General features: G+C 43.3%; 1 protein-coding gene across 4 annotated transcripts in view; it reads left to right on the top strand.

Annotated features, from left to right (window-relative positions):
• LNPK (lunapark, ER junction formation factor) overlaps positions 1-9,921 on the top strand; it is a 64,474-nt gene extending 54,553 nt beyond the window's left edge. For all 4 annotated transcript variants that reach the window (XM_066612287.1, XM_066612284.1, XM_066612285.1 and 1 more), the window contains one exon: positions 8,953-9,921. In XM_066612287.1, coding sequence (XP_066468384.1) covers positions 8,953-9,152 — 200 coding nt within the window. In that variant the 3' untranslated portion in view covers positions 9,153-9,921. The remainder of the gene's footprint in view (positions 1-8,952) is intronic.
• The last annotated feature ends 11,956 nt before the right edge of the window (positions 9,922-21,877 follow it).

Here is a 21,877-nt window from a genome sequence, read left to right as displayed (position 1 = left end):
AATGGGGAGTTCAAAGACAAATTGTCAACTTTAATTTAACAAAGTTCCTTTTGAGATGTTTTATAAGCTGAAAGTACAGTAAGTGTCTTGTGTTTAGCCAATAAGAAAATACAGCAGTTTAAGACTATAACTGTAGATTTCTTTATTTCAGAATATTTGGTGTTATGTATGCATCTGTACAGAGCAGAGCAATTTCTTCAGAATATACCTGAAGAAGCCTTGAAAAGCGGGAGACCTGCTGAGTTAAAGTGATCTTTATATAACTTAAGTGTTCTAATTTTGGCTACAGCAATAGTCAAAAAACAAAACAAAAAACCCTCCCCAAACCCCCTTTGTAGCCTTTTGCAGTGTTGATGCAAAGTGCAGAGTGTTGCAAATTTTTGATCTATACATGATGTGAAAGACCTAGCTGCAGGCCTCCAAACTGCACCACAATAAAAGTAAAAAAAAACACCAAAACCCTAAAAGATGAATACAAATACATTAAAATTTATTTTTAAATAGTATCAGCAGTATTAGTAGTAAACGCAGCAACCCACAGAAAATATAGCAGTTTTCCTAATGAGACTATTGTCTTAATATTTTCACAGGATAGTGAAAATACTAATAGCACTAATAGTATATTAGATCTTTTGTAGCACAATGGTTGTATAATTCTGCATTATCCATCTAGTTTAATACTGTTTATTTCCTTGATGTTGGCTCAAAGAATGAGAGTAAATCCAAGATTTTTTCCCCTCTCATTGTATTATGAAAGTGGGTCGGCACTAAAATTGGAAGTTCTGTAGCCTGATAATCATTTTTGTTCTGAAGCTACACTCAGTTTATCAAGTTCCATTTCAGAGGGTTTTTTTTCCCCATCATGATTTAGGGTTCAGATTTTAAAAACTCATGCTGATCAGCTGGTAATATGAATAGTTAGTCTTGAGACATTTAGCAATGGTTTTGAATTATTTATGTGCAGGAATTTCTGTACCAATTCAAGTTGGAGAATTAATAGACTCCTAAGAGAAAAGGTACAGCCTCTTAAAATGTCTTCTGCAAGATGAACTGAAAAATAACTTTATTTTCAAGATCCTAAATTGCAGCCTAAGCAGCAGCAATTTTTCACCCATTCATATGGAGGAGGTGAATATAAGAAGTTTAAATATGTATAATTGCATGCAGTGTATGTTTTATAACTGACATTAGCTTTTGGGTCTTTGAGGCTTATGAATGCTATCTCTGAAATCGGTGGTTGTGTTGACATTTTACTAGATCTGAGCCTTGGTACAAGGTGCTCGCAAGAAATTTTGAGGTTGTTAAATGGTGAGACTATGTTAAGCCCATCCAAAATAACAAAAACGCAGCACGAGTAATCTGTGTATAAGTTATTTGATTTGCATATTTTAAGAATTGGCAAGCAATTTATTCTTACTCTGGCAGGTCAAAAGGCAGCATACCTTTCAGACCTCACTCCTTATACTGTATCCAAGGAGGTCCTAAAGGCATCTGTATTATTCCTCAGAGCTTTCTTCAGCCTGAAGGCTAGATCCTCTCCAGCCAGTATGCATGTATGAGAGTTAAGTGGTGACCTTGTAGTTGAGGATGAACAGTTTGGTTTGTTGCTATGTAGCCCCAGCCTAGACAAACAAGGATGGAACAGCACTGTAGGAATCTCTTGCAATTTAGAAACTCTTCCTTTCTTCATGCACATCCCATCTATCATAACAATGGGCATGGGGCTAGTTATAAATATATATCATACATATTTGGCAAATTTGTACATGCTTTCCAATAGTTAGAACAAATGACAAATGAAGTGTCTTGTTCTTATACACTTACTATAAATCAATTAATACATACACAATATTATATGCTTAATATACTAACTTAATTTACTATGCAAGGCACTGTCTGGAAGTTGGAAGCAGGCAACTCTTGTGGTAAATGTCTAGACGTTCTTTAACAACAACATGCACTGAAAAATTTGCTATCTGGAGCACAACAAAGAAGTTCATAGAGTCATTTACATAGCACCATGAATACTTACATTCTGTTCTGTGTTGCTCACATTTTGTCACACAGTCGATAGAAACAGTTTATTAACTTAAGTGCCCTGCTTTCGACTCATTGTGTGGGAAAACTCTCCCATGCAGTTTCTGCCCGCCACACATATATTTCAATGAAATGTAACATTTTAGCACAGCATTTGGTGCAATATGGCTTGCTGCTTTGTGCCATAAAACCCTTACAGTTTGATCTTATTTATACTGTACTTAGAAGTAGTTCCAAATTTTTAGTAAGATATTGCTTAATAAACATTGTTTAGGATTGCAGCTTAAGTTTCCCTGTTTACATTGGCATGCATTTATCTATACAGGTCGTCCCTTGTTATCTGCTGGGGTTCCGTTCCAGAACACCTAGTGCAGGGCTTTTCAAACTGGGGCATCGCGACGCCCCAGGCTGTGGGCCTTGGCCCCTGCCCCCTTAAGGGGCGGGGGCAGCCTGGAGGCAGGGAGGAGGCAGCAGCGCGATTCCCAGGATCACGCCGCTCAAGGGGGCTGCAGGGGGTACGGAGAGCCCGGCGCGACCTACAGCAGGGCTCCCACTGACCTAGTGGATAAAAAAAAAATCAGTAGATAAAAAACAGTGGAAAAATAGATTTAAAGACCCACTTCAAGGTTTCTTGCCCCTCCATTATTCCTAATGGAATAAGGTTGTGCCTCAACATCTGTAGGGGTTTGATTCAGGGACTCCCTGCTGAGGGAGGTATTTAACACATACCAAAAAAATGAGTTAAAAGCAGTTTAAAAAAATTAAAAAGTGTGTCCCTTTATAGCTGTGGTTTAAAAACAGCTTTTCTTACTGTTGTAGAGAGGCAGTCAGCAATTAGAAATGCAAAGGACCCCCTGCCTTTGCCTGGCTTAGCTGAAGAAAGGACCGATCGCTTGCTTCACTGTCTCTCTACAACAGTAAGAAAACAAGTTTTTTAAAACTGTGATTTCGAAGAAATGCATTTTTCCCCTTCTCCAGGAATCGGCACATTCCTTCTCATTTGCAGTGGCCATTTGTGTTGAGTCAAATCTGTATATAAAAAATAAGTGTATAAAAAAATAACAAGGTTGGACCTGTACTCTTTACCAGTGCTTCCCCAGGGTTATGAAATGTTGTTTCTCCGGTGGTTTCTCCATGGTGGGTCAGTCTTCCTATGGTGGGTAGCTCTTCCTCTCAGGATGGGCAGGTCAGGCAAAACTTCCTGAGTAGAGGAACTCCCCCTTACTTCCTGACTGACCTTTGCCTCTGGAGAAGCAGGTCCGGTTTCCTCTGTGCTGTCTTGCCTTGTAGGCCAGCATCACTTCTTCTTGGATTACATTTCCTGAGTGTCTTGGATTACATTTCCAAGGTTTGAGATTTTTGTCAGATGTTATTATTAGTGTATTTTTGTGTTATAACCTACCCTGTACTGTAGCAGTGGTCCAAGCTAGACATTAAAGTAAGGTGATAAATTCTTCTGTTGAGATACTTTGTCAGTATAAGACTCTACAATCCTATTCACTGGTATTGGGAAATAAGTCCCACTGAACTCAAAGGGACTTCTGAGTAGACATGCCTAGGATTGGATGTTGGATCCCTTGCTATTTTTTTAACCACATACAGCCATCTGGAGAAGCAAATTGATCTGGAACTTCATAGTTGACCACCTTGCCTTTTCAAGTATGTTTGTGTCTACTACACTTCATAAATATTGTCACTTCATTATGAATCTAATAAGGTTTATTTTGCAAGCACAAATAAACACTCTTAGTTGCTACTGAAAGCCTGCCTTTCCCAAATACCTCTGAAAAGGTAATGGAATTCTCATAATCAATATTCCAGCTTGCAAGTGGTTTAGCTTGCTTGTTGCTGACCTTAGTAGTGAAGTAAACTTATGTTTCATATTTTAACTGTTAAATATAACAAATACCCCATTATCGGTATGTCTTGGTATGCCTGCATACTAAATTTCAGCATTGTGCGTAGCTTGGAAGTAACCATTTGCAGTACACTTGTTGCTTTCCATTGGGGTTACAAATATCTTTCAGACTTTTCTTGGCAATTGGATTATGTGCGCCAAACTTCAGCTTTCTGGGTGGCCTTGGAAGTATTTTCACCTTTGGTGTATACAATACTTTGAGTCTTCTGTGTTAGGAGCAGTAGTGTCTTGGACTGCTTGTTTTTGCTTCTCCTGTTGTCTTAGAGTAACTTATTTGGGTGTTAACCCTGAGTCCTTGGGGGGGAAAATGTAAACATTTTGAGTTATCTGATTTATCTAGTAATTGGAGTATTAGGGAACAAACTGTAGGTCCAAGATACACAGATACTTTCATTATTTTTTTTAACACAGCAGAACCAAACACAGCTGTTAGATTGTCTTGTCTGATTTTTGCCCTGGCAAAACAATGGCTTGTATGGGTAATGATCAAAACAAACATTGGCCTTTATAATTATTAGCAGAATTCATACGGTTCTTGCCCTTCCTAAATCATGGTCCTTTAGGTAACACAGCAATTTAAAAAAAACAAACCCACCAAAAGCCTTCACTAATGAGAGAGGCTACACATCTTTAAAAAGATCAGGCCAACTAGTTATTAATTACTTTGATCTTTGTGATGGTGTCTTTGCACTTGTGTATGTGCACAGTGAACCCCAGAAGCTTCCAAAGCTTTCCTGTTCTCAAGTGACAGCCCATATGCACCATGCAGGAAGCACCCCCAATCTGTCTGTGCTTGACCGCTGCTGAAGCAGCATCATGAGAAACACTACCCTTTGTCTTTTATCCTTCAGAACATTTTAAGAGACTCTGTTTTTCCTCTTTATTTTCCTACCTTGTATAAACTCTGTGTGGAAAGAACTGCATTGTGAATACCTATAACCACAAGGCCAGGTTTTGGGGAAGGGGGGAATAGCAGGTTTCATCACAAGTTAGTCCTCTAAGAGTTGACCCTGACTAGAAACAGCATTGATGTCACTATCTCCTGTAAACATGCCTGTTTCTCTGCCATTGACAGCAGTTTCCTGATAGCAGGAAAGTTTAGGTAGCATACTGTTTTTCTTCAGAGAGGTGTTCGAATTGAGTCAATGCCCCCACTGGGCATAGCAAACACAATCAGTTAGTACATCTGAGCAAGTAGTTGGTACAGGGAGTTCTCCTAAAAAGAAGGCAAAATGCCAAGTATCTGCAGAAAAAGCCTTCTGGACCTCCAAAATAGGTTTCTTCCTCAGTGATTCACATGTTGACACTGACAAAGGCTCAGAGGTCATCCCTGTTGATAACTTGGCCCGAAAACAATCTTGCTCTCCCATCAAGATTGATTCCAATGACACCATTGCTGGGCTCTTCCATTGGTTTGGACATTGTTGTGGTCTGCACTGACAATGAATTGGGGATCATTGAAATGTTGCAGTGGTTGCCCTTCTCTAGGATGCAGGCTGATATTTCTAACATTGAGCCAGGAAGATGACTGGTCTAGAAAGAGAAGCCCAGTTTTCTACCAGGTCTATAGCTCTGCATGCCATTGATTATGGTTTACTCCAAGACCTTCATTTATCCCTCTGATTTAGAATTCAGTCTGAAGATAATTTAGAGTATCTACTACCCCATCCATGTCACCATCATCAGCACCCAAGCCAGCCTAGCTTGATATGGTGACAGAGATCACTGTTGCTGTGGCTCCCACTGAAAGGATAGCATGATGTCTGAATGAGCCAAGTGAACCGTCATCAGCTGCTGTGCCACCTGTGGGGACAGCAACAACAATTCAGTTTTATACAATCCCCACCTCAATAGCAGCTCAGGCTTCAATGATAAGCATAGTGTCTGTTGCTGTACTGCCATCTTGAAATTGGTGGTTGTTCTGACAACTTTGACATTTCTAGTCAAGACTAGTCAATGTCCATTCAAGACATTTCTCTTTAGTACCAATGGGGATTATTACATTACCTGTTCTTTCTTTGATACTGGCAGCTGTTGTTATCCACCCTTCCTATGAGTCAACCATGGAACCAGATTTGGAGTTGAAAATATCTACCTCTGTCATGTCTGTGGAACCTTCACTGAACCATCAGGTCAAGTGTGGGAAGTTTGTTTCTTCTGTTGTTTCAAAAGTAGCTTTTGGCACATGGTGTATAGTTAATCAGCCACAAGAGCTGCTTCTTGCTTAAGCTTTCCAGTTGAGGAACTCTCCATCAAAACAATTGTGATGCAGTATTCAAGGAAACATCAAAGGTTTTTGAACTTAAAAATTAACAAAGGTAATAATAGAAGCAAGAGGGTAGGTGTTGAAATAGATGGCATTGGAATGGCATGCAGGTTTAAGTGTGGAGTTCTGCTTATACTAGTGTGATTTCCAAGATTTTTTTTCTAACTTGAGGGGACATCTGAATGTTTTCAAAATATTATGGCTATAATATTAAAGCACTTGAATGGAAAGGTTTTGATACCTTGGTGGGTTAGAATGAAATATTCAGAATATTTGAATGGAAGGAGTATAGTGCACTTTACACTTGATGGACAGTCTTGTACTGGCATGTCTGAGAGTATGTCTTTCCACAGGTGGTTATATTCTAAAGACCTTCATTCTTAGAATTGACATGGCTGGTTACTTGGATGTAACATTGAATGTGGCTGGATACAATCAGCAAGCCTTGGAAGCGGAAGAATTATAAGGATATGGAGAGCGGGATGTGGAGAGGGAGAGCAGGATGTGCCCCGCTCTCTGAGCAAATGTCCAAGATGCTGCCCCCTACCTTTCTAGCATGATGGAGCCTCATGTGACCTTCTTACCAACTGGGGAAGCGTTCTTAAACTGCACTTCTGGAAAAATGGAAGTGCAGTTTCCGACCACATCGCGGACTTAGCACCCGGAGCATTTGCCCCATTTGCCCAGCGTTAGGTCTGCTTCTTACCATCCCTGTAATTTTCCTTTTACGAGTCATGAGGGAGGCCAAGGAACTATATAAAGGTACTAAAACCTTGCCCTCTAAGTGCTGGAAATCTGATCCTGTATACTTTCTAACTATATTTTCTAGCTATTAAGGGTTCAAAGTTGCTCTCTAAAATGTAAAATTTTAGCTGTATTAGAAGACCACTTTTGCTAGATGAGAGCTAGTCCAGCATCCTGTTTCCCACAGTAACCAACCAGATTGTCTGGGAAGTCCATTAGCAGGGCATGAAGGCAATAGCGCTTTTTTCTGTTGTACACCTCCCCCCCCCCCCACAACTGGTATTTAGTGTCATACTACTTCTGAACCTGGAAGTAGGTTACGGCCATTATGACTATTAACCCTTGAAGTACCTGTCCATCATGAATTTGTCTTTTAAAGCCATGCAAGTATTGGCCGGCACCACATTTGCATGACAACAAATTCCATAAATATGCATTGTGTAAAGAAGTACTGTTGCTCTGTAACCAGTATCACATTATGTGACTTTTCTGTAGGATTAGTGCAATATACGGAGTTCTGAAAAGAGACATTCTTTGCCAAACTAGTATTTGAGCCTCACCCCTTTTGTGGCCCATATCTTTTTCCCACTCCGTATACATTCCCACACATATGCCTAAATATCAATTTTAAAAGATGCATGCATATACGTCCTTCTTTGTTCTTGTCCACATCAATGTTATTCAGTGTGGTCCATGGACCTGTTGCTGCTCTGCGAGAATATAGCATTGGTCCTGGCACGTCGGGGGGGGGGGATGTCTACTTTGCTGTCCTACCCCAAAGCCTTCTCTAAGACATCTAGTGTTAAGCTCCTCAAACTCTGAAAGCTATATTCTTGCCAAATGCTCTGCTTGCTGACTACATGGTGATTTGTGATGGAATGTAGCCACTCTATTTGAAGCTGCATGGATTTGCAAGGAGCAGGATCATCAAATGCATGTAGTGAAAACTTCTGAATTCCTGCAGTACAGCAGGAAATCTAGTCTGATTGTAGCTCTGGGTTTAGGATATTGAAATGAATATGGGTGAAATTCTGTACATAGCAGCTGAGGCAAACTTGGAGAAAGGAGATGTTTGATTATATTAGTTAAATTGTAGGATGGTAGGTCAGGGTTGAGATGGAAGGTAGCTCCAGTGAGAAGTCACCCACAAATCTGCAGGCAAAGGGAAGGGACTATCACACTCAACTGTAGTCTAACTGCAGAGAGGATGGCTGCAAAGTTATCACTGGGAGCAGCTGCAGTAAAAGTTGAACTGGCATTTGCTTCATTTGTATACAGGTTGAGTCTTGGTATCCACAGGGGTTCCATTCCCAGCACCCATGTGGATACCAAAAATCGCATTAAAAGTAAATTCATTTTTTAAAAATGACACTGCTCAGCAATTTAAATACAGCCTTTCTGACCTTTGTAATGCATGACGGAGGCATCAGGCAGTCAATTATCAATCTCTCTCCAGACACTTAGAATAGTTTCACTCTGAGGCAAACACACCTCCCTTCACTGGGAGCACAGTGCAGGGAGATGCAGAGGAAATGATCATTTGCATTCTTTCATGTGCTGGAGGGGAAGGGAGGGGTCACTTGATGGGTTATCTGTCAGCTGCCCTCTCCTGCCCTAATGAGGCTATTGTTAAATGACTTTTTTCCTTTGAATTAAAAGCCCTGATCGAATTGAGATAAAACCCTGGATGAAAAATCCATGGATAATTAGGTTATACCTGTAATAGGTTTTTCTTGATGTTTAAGTACAAAGAGAAACTTGCTTCCTATCCTTCAGTCTGTCATCTTGTCCACAATAGTTCAGTTTCTGTATTTCATTTGGGTGTAAGTTATCAGTACAGTATTGCTTTTGTAAGGAGATAGTGTGTTGGACTTCTGTCATAATTCTTTGAATGATTTCAGATTTCAGAGTTTACTTACTGAATAGATTTGATAACCCAACAAGAATTGCATATGATCAATTTAATCAAATTTTGTGTCTCTTGCAGAACCTTCAAATGAAACCACCCCAATTACTGAACCGGATCTGGAAGATGGGAAAGCATTGACAGATGAAGAACATAGTGATAAGGTAACCGGACCAGCTGAAAAGGACCCACAAACAAGTGAAACGAAATCTGCAGTTACGAATGAAAAGTCTGCTGTTGCAACTGACCAGCAAGAAGAGCCTCTAACTGCAGCAGAATAAGTGCCTAATTGTTTTTAGCTATATTTGTTGCAACTGTTACTTGGTCAGATGGGTTGCTTTCAAAAGCTGATTATGTCTTCACACTCATAAGCTCAGACTGCCACTCCCACAGTATGTTAAAGCTATGTTTTCTATTTTGTTGCAAGAGTGTGTTTATTTTGATAAACTAAAGCGCTCAGAATGTGCAAGTTAGCCAAAGTCTAACCTAAGCACAGGTAGCCTTATGCTTTGTTTTGCATATTAAAAGAGAAGTAAACATGCTTAAAGGAGTATTTTCCATACAAGTGATCTGAAATATAGTATTATTTGGTCATTGAACAATGCGTTGCTGTAAGTGATTAAAGACGTGTAATTTAATTTGGGGGTTATTAACTTTTCAGAATTTTGGGTAATATTTAGCCATTGAAATGAACTGAGTGAATTTTAAAAACGTAGATGTTTACAGGAGAATGGGTGCTTAGGTATTTACAATAAGCTGTATGAAAGTGTTGTTACAGTTAACACTTAGTCACTCCTAATGCTTTTATTTTTCTTGAGAGAGTGCTGAGAGAGATAGTCCAAAGTATATATATCCCTGTTGGGATTATTTGCATAGCAGATGCTAAAGGCATGTGAAATAGAAGACTAGTTTGTGTTTACATAAAGCGTAGGAACCTCTGCACTTACTTGTACTTGAATACTGAGCATTTATTTATACCTGTACAATAATGACAATATAAGTGAATTTTGTGTATTTTGTTCAAGGAAAATAAAGACTATGTAGCATTAAGTGCTTATTTGGCATGTCCTTGTAATTGCCTTAAAGGTAAACTACAGTGTGAAAACCTTTTGTAGAATAAGAGGTATATTCCATGTTCATGTATGTGTAACTGTCTTTTCAGATGATCTTTTAGTTTTTATTCATCTGTTGGAGATTACTACTTTGGTGTGTACAGCAAACACAAAGGTTGGAAATCTGAAGCTGACTATTGGGGTAACTTCCTCAAATTTTCATAAGGTTCAAGCAAATTTCATTATAAATATGTGCCCACAGAACTAGTAAAACCCGAAGATGTATTAACCAACTCAGTGTCAGGTGAGAGATAGTTGGAAATGCCATGCAGATGGTTTGAGCTTTTCGAAATGAAGAATTATATAGAAGTGTTAACAAATGTAATGTACTTGGCCATTCAAATGCCAAAACTTCCTTTGCCAAATGCACTAAAAACTGAGTAGAATTTTTCCAGCCACTGGCATTTATCTGCAAAAGTACTGATCCAGGCAAGTGTGCATTTACTTTTCATCTGGCAGGAAACGTGGCATGGAAATGTGCTTCAAATAAAATTGACACAAAATACATTGTCTCATGGTTAGAGGTGTGATTTTTCAATGATAAAAAAACACAAAAAATCATTTTCTGCACTTCTCATTTTTATTTTTTAAAAACCCAAAAACTGGGGGAGGAAATAGTTTTCAAACTCCTTTACATATTGGTCACTGTAGGCTACTTAGACTGAATAGGGGAGGAGGTGCACAAGTAATGACTGAGGCTACATCTGCTGGCACCATACCACCTATATCACATAACGTACACTTTTAAAGCAATTATAATTTATAAAAATACAGTCTTAGAATAAAAACACAACACTGCTTTCTGCACTTATTTTGTCAGAAAAAACTGCCAAAAAAACCACCTGAAAAATCACATCTCTACTAATGAGGTGTAATGCAAGCCAGTGTAATGCAAGACAGTAATGGTCATTGTATTAAATATGATGTTTGGGTTCTTCTAAATCAGGGATGCCCAAACCCCAACCCCGGGGCCTTTTGTGACCCTCAGGGACCCCCAATCCAGCCCACAGGGAGTTCCCGGTCTCCAATGAGCCAGTGGCCCTCCAGAGACTTGCTGGTGCTTGTGCTGACCCAACGCAGCTACTCAGTGTGAGGGCAACTGTTCGATCTCTCACTGAACTGCGGGCCTAGGAATCCCTCCACTGCTTGCTGTTCCACATCTGTTTTGCGGCCTAAGGAAAGGCCAGCCTTGCTTTGTGCAAGGCCTTTTTATAGGCCTTGAGCTGTTGCAAGACCTTCATTCAGTCATATAAGTTCCATCTCTAATATATTCATTTATGTAAATTTATTCAAATTTAAATGTAAATTAATTTTTTTTTCCTGACCCCTGTCAGAGAGATGATGTGGCCCTCCTGTGAAGAAGTTTGGACACCCCTGTTCTAAATAAAGCTAGACTTCTTGTAGATAAATGGTTCTTAACCATTTTAGCACTGGGACCCACTTTTTAGAATTCTAATCTGTTAGGACCCACTGAAAACGATGTCATTAACCTGGAAGTGATGCCATGGCCAAAAGCGACATCATCAATTTCGGTTTCAGACCTGTCACGATCAGCAAAAGGTCCCATCACATAGTGCATTTGTGCTGTTATTTTGCATGGCTCGAAATTCAGATGTTCTAGCCCGCAAGTCAAACCAGAACACAGACCTGGATCCTTCTCCAATCACACAGCCCTCCGCCTTTCTAGCATCCCATCTTCCTATCTACTCAAGGCAAAGCACCATGCCTCTCTCCCACCAGGAGCCCACCCTGCCCAGCAGCTCTGTATGCTGTATTTTCAGCTCTGTATTTTCCATGACGGCCAAGCTAGGTGCTTCATGACCAACCTGAAATTGGCTTGCAACCCACCTAGTGGGTCCCTGCCCACAGTTTGAAAAACGCAGTCTAGACTAGTATCTTTTAGAGTTTGTAGAAGATTTTTCTCTCTGCCCTGTGACCCCTGGCAGCCTTAGGTCCCTTCAGAAAGAAAGGCAGGATATAAATGCAGTAAATAAATAAGGGCAGTCTTAACTTTGGGTTAGGCCAGCGCAAGTCCCTTGCCGTAAAGCATGTTTGCGCCTCCTCGGGAGTCAGCTGGGCCGGCACAGGGACACACACTGGCCCGCGGAGGCTGTATCCAGCCTCTGTGCCAACTTGGGGAGGAAGAATTGTGTCAGCCGAGCTCAGCCGATGCAAGGGTGCAGTGGGCGGGAGGGAGGCGTTCTAGGGCGGGGCAGGTGAGGGGCAGCCCTGGGGGAGCGGGAGGTGGGACTGGGACCCAGCTGTTATGCTGGATCCCAACCCCATTCCCAAGCAGTGCGGAATGGCTTGAGGACGTTTCATTCTCCAACTTGTGCCACCTCCTAAGGTGGCACAAGTCCAAGGAGAACCATTGGGGCTGTGGTGGCTTACTTACTCGGCACTTACTTACTCGGCACTTAAGGAGAAGAGTTTCCCCTTGCCTCTGGCTGAGCCACTTCTGGCCCCAATCTTACGCTGGTTACAGCACAGGTCTCCTGGCCTGCCTGTTCCAGTGCAAAGCAGGATTGCGCTGAAAATTAATTAAATATATTAAAGTCCTGTGCCTGTCAGAGAGCCCACTTGGCCAGGCCAACCACTAAATCCTAAGTACTGATGGCAGTGCTAGCCCCCAATATACAATCAAGAGGTGGGTGAGAGCTGCCAGGGGCCCCAGTGCAGAGCTTTTCTTCCTATACTGTTCCTGCATAGCAGAAAGGCATGCCATGAAAAAGGATGCTGAGAAGGGTGTTTTTTTCTATCTGCTCTGCCAGCCCGGGCATTGCTGACTACAGAATTCTGCTCTGCACAGCTGCCAGGGGTAAAGCCAGCTCTGGTTGCATATTTGTGTCAGTTACAGAATTGTCTAGTAAGTTAATTGGTTTTGAACATCCTATGTTCAAAAGTTAATTGGTTTTGAACATCCTATGTAAATTATTGAATGCTTGTAAGCATAATGCATAACAAAGAATCTTCCAATATTTAAACAAAATGGTTATATTTACCACCACCACCCCCAAAATGGGGTTTCTGCGACTTGGTGAAGTGGTGCACAGTTGAAGATGGCAATGTAATTCTATGATAAAAAATGTCTCCATGAAGATGGTTGGTTGGCAACCTTCAGTCTCGAAAGTCTCCATGAAACAAGAGGGAAAAAAATAGGTGGCTTAGTAATTAGCTTAGAGCCCAAACCTATCCAACTTTCCAGCACCGGTGCAGCCACAATGCAGCTCTGAGGTAAGGGAACAAACATTCCCTTATCTTAAGGAGTCCTCTGTGACTTCCTCCCGGACACAGGATGCAGCAAAGGCCCTCTGGTAGGGCTGCACCGGCACTGTAAAACTGGATAGGATTGGGCCCTCAGTTGGCTTAAGGTCTCTAACTAGAAACAATGTCACTTGAATATTCTGTATGTCTGTTCAAGCTAAACATGAAACAGGAGTAACAGTAGTTGTGTAAGTAGCAAGAAATCTGTGAAAGGCACATGCAGATACTAGAAATACAAGTCTCTGAACCAGTGATTTTCAACCTTTTTCAACTCACGGCACACTGACAAGGCACTAAAATGGACAAGGCACACCAACAGGTTTTTGACAATTGACAAGGCATATCTTGCTGCCAGTGGGGTCTCGCATCTCCAATTGGCCCTATTAATAAATGACCTTCCCCCAAATTCTTGTGGCACACCTGTGGACCACTTGCGGCACACCAGTGTGCCACGGCACAGTGTTTGAAAATGGCTGTTGTAAGCAGTATTCATTTCTACAGAATGAACGTTTTCAAAAACTCATGTTTACTACCTCTATTTACTTTAGACTTTATATTTATAAAATATAGTTTATATTTATATAGTTATATACTATATATTATAGTTTATATTTACTATAAACTTTGACTTTACTATAAATGAGATATTACTGTTATTGTATGCATAAGATATAACCAAGTAGAATTGTGCAAAATGGTGGAATTTTGCAAATTCCAGGAAACAGATTGTGCAAATATTCATCATCTTGGTGCCATTTCTGCTTCTGGCACTGGCTGGTTCCGCCTTACTCAGTGGTTGATTTGTGCCCTTCCACCCAATCAGGGATTGTATATTGTAGTGAACTATGTCACAACTCTGTATAACTAATCTGATTTGGCTATATGTGTGTGTCACTGATGTCAGGTGATCTTATTTTAAACAAATGAACTTTTTTTTCCCCCTCAAGGAATATGAGAAGAAAAACAGCAAGCTTTTGTGTGCTCTCTTTTTTCCAAGTTGGTGAGGCAAACAGTAAAATTACTTTTAACTCAAACTCTTGAAGAGACCAATATGAACTAATTTTAAGATAATACTGTAGTAGTTAATAGCTTAGGCAGATGGGACAAATGTTCAGAATGGGTTACTCTGAGAATTTAGTTTGTGAGAAATTATTAAAATTTGGTGACCATACAAAGGATTTGCCTCTTCAGACAGGAGTTTTGCTAAATGTACCTTAAATACCAGGAAAAATGGGCAGGGGTTAATTACAGATCTTACTACTGAAGTGAGTGCTCAATCAGGCTATTACGTATTATTAGTAGGGCCATTGGGGGATTTGAGACTCCCACCAATAGCACAGTGTGCCTTGTCAATTGTAAAAAAATTGATGGTGTGCCTTGACAATTTTAGTACCTTGTCAGTGTGCCGTGAGACAAAAAAGGTTGAAAATCACTGCTCTAACTCAAGCCTCAGCTGCACCTGAATGGGGGCCATCTGGTGCCAAATTACCACCCCCCCCCCGCTTTCCTCATATCCTTGGTGCATAAAAGGAAGAAGAGGAAGAGGACAAAAGAAAGGGTGTAAATAGAGACAATGTGAAGTGGCTGATGGGCTCAGGACATGAGAGGCACAGGGCACCACTTGTACCCATCCACTGGTTCAAAGTGGCTGCTTCACATTACCTCATGGGAGGTGAGTGCATGCATGCTTACCCACATCCCTTGGAAGTGCAGTCTGTACAACATTGGAGCCATTCTCCAGACATGGCTGAACTGGTGTTTGAACCTAGATTCTCAAGAATTAGGTAGGATACACAGAAAATTCAAGCCACTAAGTGGGAAGGTGGGCACAATGTTGAGAGCAAGTGAAGATTGCTGTCAGAACTATTGGTAGCTCTGGAGTGGCTGTCTACCTGTCTGGTGTAGACAAAGAAGTGAAACATAGAGGAAAAGAGGGAGTGTTGACAGAGGAGATCTCTATGGTGAAGAGAGAAAGTGCATACTATTGGATGCAGAAAGAATGGCATAGGGAGTGTTTGTGCATTTAAAAAACTACTGTGTTTGAATTGTAAGACAAATGCTTCTCCAGTGGAATCTCCATGGCAGGGTCAGACCTTGACAACTGGGAAGCTCCTCCCTCTCAGGCAGGCAGGTCAGGTTACAAAGTCTTCCTGAGGGGAGGGGCTCCCTCGATTCCCCAGTCTGCAACCGTCCTGCCTGAGCTCCCCTGACTGCTGTCCTTGTTGGGGCAGAAAATGGGGTTGCTTGCCCCTAAAGCAGCCGGACAACTATAGGGCTCATGCTTCCCCCTGGTTTTGGGACAGCATCAGAGCCTGGCTGCAGGGCGATTCTTGGTGGTGGATGACAGCTCAAGCCCTTTCCCACCAAAACTACCACAGCAAAACTGCACCATAGCAGTAGGCTGTATTTTCCCCGACAAAACTGCACCACAGCAATAGAAAACTGCACCACAGCAGTAGGCGGTATTTTTCCCGCAAAAATAGCACCACAGTAGTGGGCGGTATTTTTCCCGCCAAAACGGCACCACAGTAGTGAGCTGTATTTTTCCTGCGAAAACTGCACGACAGCAGTGGGCTGCTGCCCAGAAGCTGTGTGGAGCAGGCAGATCTACTCTCCCAATTCCTGCTCAAACAGCGGTGCTGACAAGACAAGCCTGTTTCCTGCCAAAGCACCACACGGCAGGTAAGATGCTACTGAGACCCTGTGAGGGCCAGGCAGAGGGCGACACAGACCTTCAGAAGCCAGGTGAGGCGTTTTCTGATTCAATAAGGGTGTGATTGTGGAAGATGGCAAGCCCCTCTAGAGAGGCACCTGAGACCCCGAGTCCAGGCTCTCCGCCTCTACCGACTGAGAGGAATTAATGGCCGTGCTTCAGGCAATGTTTCCTCCAGCTCAGCCACAGCCGTGGCGACCCTCCAGAGATAGCTGGCCCATGTGGCTTCAATTCCTTCCAAGTCTGAGCTGGCCGTTGAGCTTTCTCCCCCCCCCCCAAAGTATTAAGTTCCTCAATGTCGGGGGGGGGGGATTTTTACCACAGAATTTTTCCCTCAGTAGCTGCTACTGCAGTTAAAGGATTGTTTGGCTCCTGCCTGGGCACATCCCTCATCTCAGCAGAGGGGGATTTCAGCCTGTTCCATCAAGCGTGGAGGCCATACTCCTAAGAAATCATGAGGCTGCCAACTGAGTTGTCCCTGATGAGGCACCACATCCTGCTGGGACTGTTACCCTTCACAACTCAAACAGCGAGGCAGAGGGTTCAGGAGCTTGCAGACCTCCTGTTGACCATGCTCTGTGCTTTGGCACGCTGAGGGTCAGGCAGACTTAATGGTGCCCAGCCTGTCCCATACTCCAAGCTTTGCCTCTTCTCCACAGCATTTGCTGAGGAGAGCCTTAAGGACTCCATTTTGTGAGTCATGGTTCCCTCATGGCTTCCAGGGATGCGCCAACATGCCCAAAGTCTCTGCTTTAGTGTATGCAGAGTCAAGTTTCCTTTCCCCAGAGCATTGGGGAAAGTGCTGATTTGACTGGAGATCAGCCTGAGAGGGGATTTGGCACATCCTGGGGCAGCTGTTTCTCCCCCAGGACAGGATTCCCCAGGCACAGGATGCCTGCCAATGTCCCAAGAAGCACAAAATTTAGTGCAAAGCTGGGTTTCTGGGCTTGTGAATCAGACTGCAGCTGCCAAATTGGGGCAGCTCATAAGCACGCAGCAGGCGGTGAGAGGACAGGTCCTTAAGTCCTATAGCTTCAAGCACCAGTGTTCACCTTTCTCTCCTCCCAATCTTCATTGGGTTCTATTTTCTCTAACGCTGAGGGGACTCCACTAAGATGGCCAAGTCTCTCATCCTTTTCATCTTCCATGACGCCTCAAAGCTCTTACGGGGCAGTAAACATAAGAGGGCTCCAACTGCTAAAGGTAACTGGCTTCTTGAAATGGGCACAACAGATTCCATATCCTCTGGGGAGGAAGGCTATCCCTTGGGAGAGGAAGCCACTAACACAGAATTCCCTGGACAGACTTTTACCAGTGTTCTATTTCCTAAACTGTTACCTAAGGCAACTAGTTATCTCAATCTTGGCTCAAAGGCTGGGTCACCTTCTGCCTCTGCCAGTGTAACTAGGCCGGAGGCCAGGTGTCTGTTTTTAACTCAGGGTCCCACAAGTCACCTGAGGTTCCCTTCCAGAGGCATTTAAGTCCATCTTGGAAGCAGAGTGGACGACACCATCTCAGAGGAATCATACTTCCAAATTGCTTGGTAAGCTTTATTTTCTGCCTCAGATTACTCTGCAAACTCTGTCAGTGCTCCCATTGCTACCTTGTCTTCACAGGTGATGATTCTGTCAGAGGGTGAAGGGGAACCAAGGGACCCTCGTGATACAGAGGTGGCTGTCAAAAGGGCCTTAAAACCTCTTCTTATGCTTTTAAGGCAGCTGCCACTAGCCTCCTAATGTCTAAAACTACCTTTTTGGGGGCAGAAGAGTTGGCATTTCAGACCACAACCTATCCAGGAGTGGCAAGAAGGTGCTGAGGAAAATTGCTCTTTAAGTAGCCTTTTCTACAGATGCCCCTCTTGATGCTTGAAGGTTTGATGCAATATCCATGGCCTCTGCCTTGGTGGCTAGAAGAAATGCCCACCTCCGACCCTGGGATGTTGACACAGGTTCCCAGGCCAGATTCGTTGTCCTCCCCTTTGAAGGGAATAAAGCCTTTGGGGAGTACAATATGCCATTCTTATTGAGAACAGGAGTCAGAGAGAGGTTTTGCCCACTCTTCGAAAGGACTATTCCAAATATTTATAACATCAGTCCTTTCATAGTCACAAGCTATCCTTTGTCCCAAGGGTCAATCCAAGTTTAGATCTCAGTGGTCCAAATTTAAGTCCCATCATCCCTTGGGCAGACTTCCAAAATCTGCATCCTCCAGCTAGAGCATCAAGTCTAACAGATAACGCAACACCTGATGCCAGGTTTGCCTTTGAGTCTGCTGGAGTAGGACCCCATCACAGGTCATCTTATACTGATGGGGGAACAGAGTTTAATATGGGTTACTCCCTATATGTGCAAAGCACACTGGCTGAACCTCCAGAAAATAGACCAGGCTGAATGGTAAATTCACAGCCAGGTGTTCTCATTTCTGAACAGGAGGTTCAGGCCACTGGTGCTAGACCTGTTTTGTAAACAAGCACTGCAACCAGCTGATGAGATTCTTTTCCAAGGAAGATGCGAAAGAGATGAACACCCTTCATCTCACTTGGCCCCAAAGAGCTCTGTATGCTTTCTTTCCTATCAGAGGTCTTCCAAAGGCATTACTAAAGATAACACTAGAAGGGGTTTCCAATGTCAAAGTCCCCTGAGTATATCCGCCTTTTCACCTTCCACTGAGGCTGAACCTGCTATCTCAGGGTCCCAGCATCCATCCTAAGATGGCAATGCTGCAGCTAACTGTATGGAGCTTGAGCGACAAACACTGTAGTAACTTCAGATATTCAGGGCTAGTTCTCAAGATCCTACTTGCTAATAGGGGGACCATCTAAAGCAGCAATTTTCAACCTTTTTAATCTCATGGCACACTGACAAGGCACTAAAATTGTCCAGGCACACCATCAGGTTTTTGTCAATTGACAAGGCACACCATGCTGCCAGTGGGGGTCTCATATTCCCATTGGCCCTACTAATAAATGACCTTCTCCAAAATTCCTGTGGCACACCTGTGGACCACTCACGGCACACTGGTTGAAAATGGCTGATCTAGAGGGTTCATATTCTACCCAGAGGGGTTTGTTGAACTGGTGTTTCCAAAACCAGGTCCATCCAGAGAAAATTAAAGTGAGGGAACTCTTAGAGTGCCTTTGTCAGCTCTGGATAAGGGTGTGAGTACGGCCACTCTGATAAGTATTCAAAATTTCATGTATTTGTGGTATTCTGAGGGTTGACTCTTGTCTTCCTACCCTCATGTTGGAAAATTCACTCACAGAGTGGCATTGATCAACCCCCCTCCGGTGGCCAGGCCCCTTTTGGGGAACTTAGGTCTAGTTCTCAAGTCATTAATACAGCCTCCTTTCAGGCCTATGGCTACTTGTCCTTTACATAATTTTTTCCCCAGAAAACTGCCCTTTTTTTAGTGGGAATAACATCATCTAGGTGGCTGTCTGCATTGACAGTTTTTTTTCTGTAGCTAGGACTTGTGACTGTTTCAAAAGAACAGGGTGGTTCTCACTAACCCTACCCAAGGTTAATTCTGTGTTTCCCAGATCCTGCCTTTATTTCCAAACCTTTCAACTTAGAGAGTGGGATTGGCACATTTTGGATGCGTGCTGAAGTATATCTCAGGAAAGTCTACCTTCAGACATATGAAAACAGTTTTTACTGCATAAGGCAAACAAACAGAGATTTAAGGTTTCACCATCCGCCATCTCCAGATGGGTAAGGGATGCGATAGTTGAGGCCTACAGGGCTCATGGAAGGGAGCCGCCTCAGGGCATAGTTGCTCATTCGTTAAGGGATGCTGCTACTGCTGGCATTCAGGGCGTTTTTGTCTTTGGAGATGGTTTGTAGAGCAGCCACCTGCAGCTCCCCCCCGTATGTTCATTAAGCACTACTAGGCAGACGCCTATGCTTCCAAGGATGTAGCCTTTGCCAGGCACGTGCTGTAGAGCATAGTTTCAGATGCTTCAGGCAGCTCCCACCCTGGAGGAGACATGGCGTGGGTATTTCCCAGTTGTCAAGGACTGACCCTGCCATGGAGATTCCACCGGAGAAAGGGGAGATTTGAGCTTACCTGTGAATTCCCCTCAGTGCTCTCCATGACAGGGTCAGTCCACCCACCCTCACAGCCTGAAGCATAGTAGTTGGCAACCTTCAGTCTCGAAAGACTATGGTATCGCGCTCTGAAAGGTGGTTCTGGAACAGCGTCTAGTGTGGCTGAAAAGGCCAATTCGGGAGTGACAATCCCTTCCACACTGGGAGCAAGTACAGTCTGTCCCTGGCCTGTCTCCCTGGCTATGGGCCTTCCTTCTTTGCCTCTTAGCCTCAGACTGTTGGCCAAGTGTCTCTTCAAACCGGGAACGGCCATGCTGCACAGCCTGCCTCCAAGCGGACCGCTCAGAGGCTAGGGTTTCCCACTTGTTGAGGTCCACTCCTAAGGCCTTCAGATCCCTCTTGCAGATGTCCTTGTATCGCAGCTGTGGTCTACCTGTAGGGCGCTTTCCTTGCACGAGTTCTCCATAGAGGAGATCCTTTGGGATCCGGCCATCATCCATTCTCACGACATGACCGAGCCAACGCAGGCATCTCTGTTTCAGTAGTGCATACATGCTAGGGATTCCAGCACGTTCCAGGACTGTGTTGTTTGAAACTTTGTCCTGCCAGGTGATGCCGAGAATACGTCGGAGGCAGCGCATGTGGAAAGCATTCAGTTTCCTCTCCTGTTGTGAGTGAAGAGTCCATGACTCGCTGCAGTACAGAAGTGTACTCAGGACGCAAGCTCTGTAGACCTGGATCTTGGTATGTTCCGTCAGCTTCTTGTTGGACCAGACTCTCTTTGTGAGTCTGGAAAATGTGGTAGCTGCTTTACCGATGCGTTTGTTTAGCTCGGTATCGAGAGAAAGAGTGTCGGAGATCGTTGAGCCAAGGTACACAAAGTCATGGACAACCTCCAGTTCCTGCGCAGAGATTGTAATGCAGGGAGGTAAGTCCACATCCTGAACCATGACCTGTGTTTTCTTCAGGCTGATTGTCAGTCCAAAATCTTGGCAGGCCTTGCTAAAACGATCCATGAGCTGCTGGAGATCTTTGGCAGAGTGGGTAGTGATAGCTGCATCGTCGGCAAAGAGGAAGTCACGCAGACATTTCAGCTGGACTTTGGACTTTGCTCTCAGTCTGGAGAGGTTGAAGAGCTTTCCATCTGATCTGGTCCGGAGATAGATGCCTTCTGTTGATAGATGCCTGAAGCATATGAAAGAAAAAAAAAGACAGCAATCCCGAAACAATGGGGTGGTAGAAGATAAGGACAAAATGTCCCTGACGGGTCCACATTAGGTCCCTGAATTAGGGTACAGTATGGTCCTAGCCTTTCTTGGTTCAGATTGGTGAGATTTAGGTCATCGGAGTTCATCCGGATGACTTTTCAACACATTGGACTTCAAGAATGGACATCTACCTGAGCAAGTCCAAGACAGAGCTGATCTGGGGAGGGGCCATCGAGGCTTTTGTAGTCTGGGGAATCGAGGGAGCCCCTGCCTCAGGAAGACTTTGTAACCTTACCTGCCTGCCTGAGAGGGAGGAGCTTCCCAGTTGTCAAGGTCTGACCCGGCCATGGAGACCACCTAGAAGGGGAATTCACAGGTAAGCTCAAATCTCCCCTTTTTTCATGATGAAAATTGGTGACATGGCCCTTCTGAATTTGTAAATATACAAAACTGGCTCTCAGTGCAATTTGTATTGTGCACCTCTGGTCTTAAGTAGCATTGTGTGTTATTGGATTCATCAGTTATTGTTATTGGATTCATCAATGATGTCTTAGAAGGTAATGATATTTTTCTTTTTAATTATTATTTTATTGTGTTGAGTAATCCTTTATGTTTTGGATTGATCTGTACTCTTATGCTGATTAGTCTTTGTGTGTGTGTGTG

This window comes from Tiliqua scincoides, chromosome 1, assembly GCF_035046505.1.
Source record: "Tiliqua scincoides isolate rTilSci1 chromosome 1, rTilSci1.hap2, whole genome shotgun sequence".
Taxonomy (NCBI): domain Eukaryota; kingdom Metazoa; phylum Chordata; class Lepidosauria; order Squamata; family Scincidae; genus Tiliqua; species Tiliqua scincoides.
This window is presented reverse-complemented; position numbering and strand designations above follow the sequence as displayed.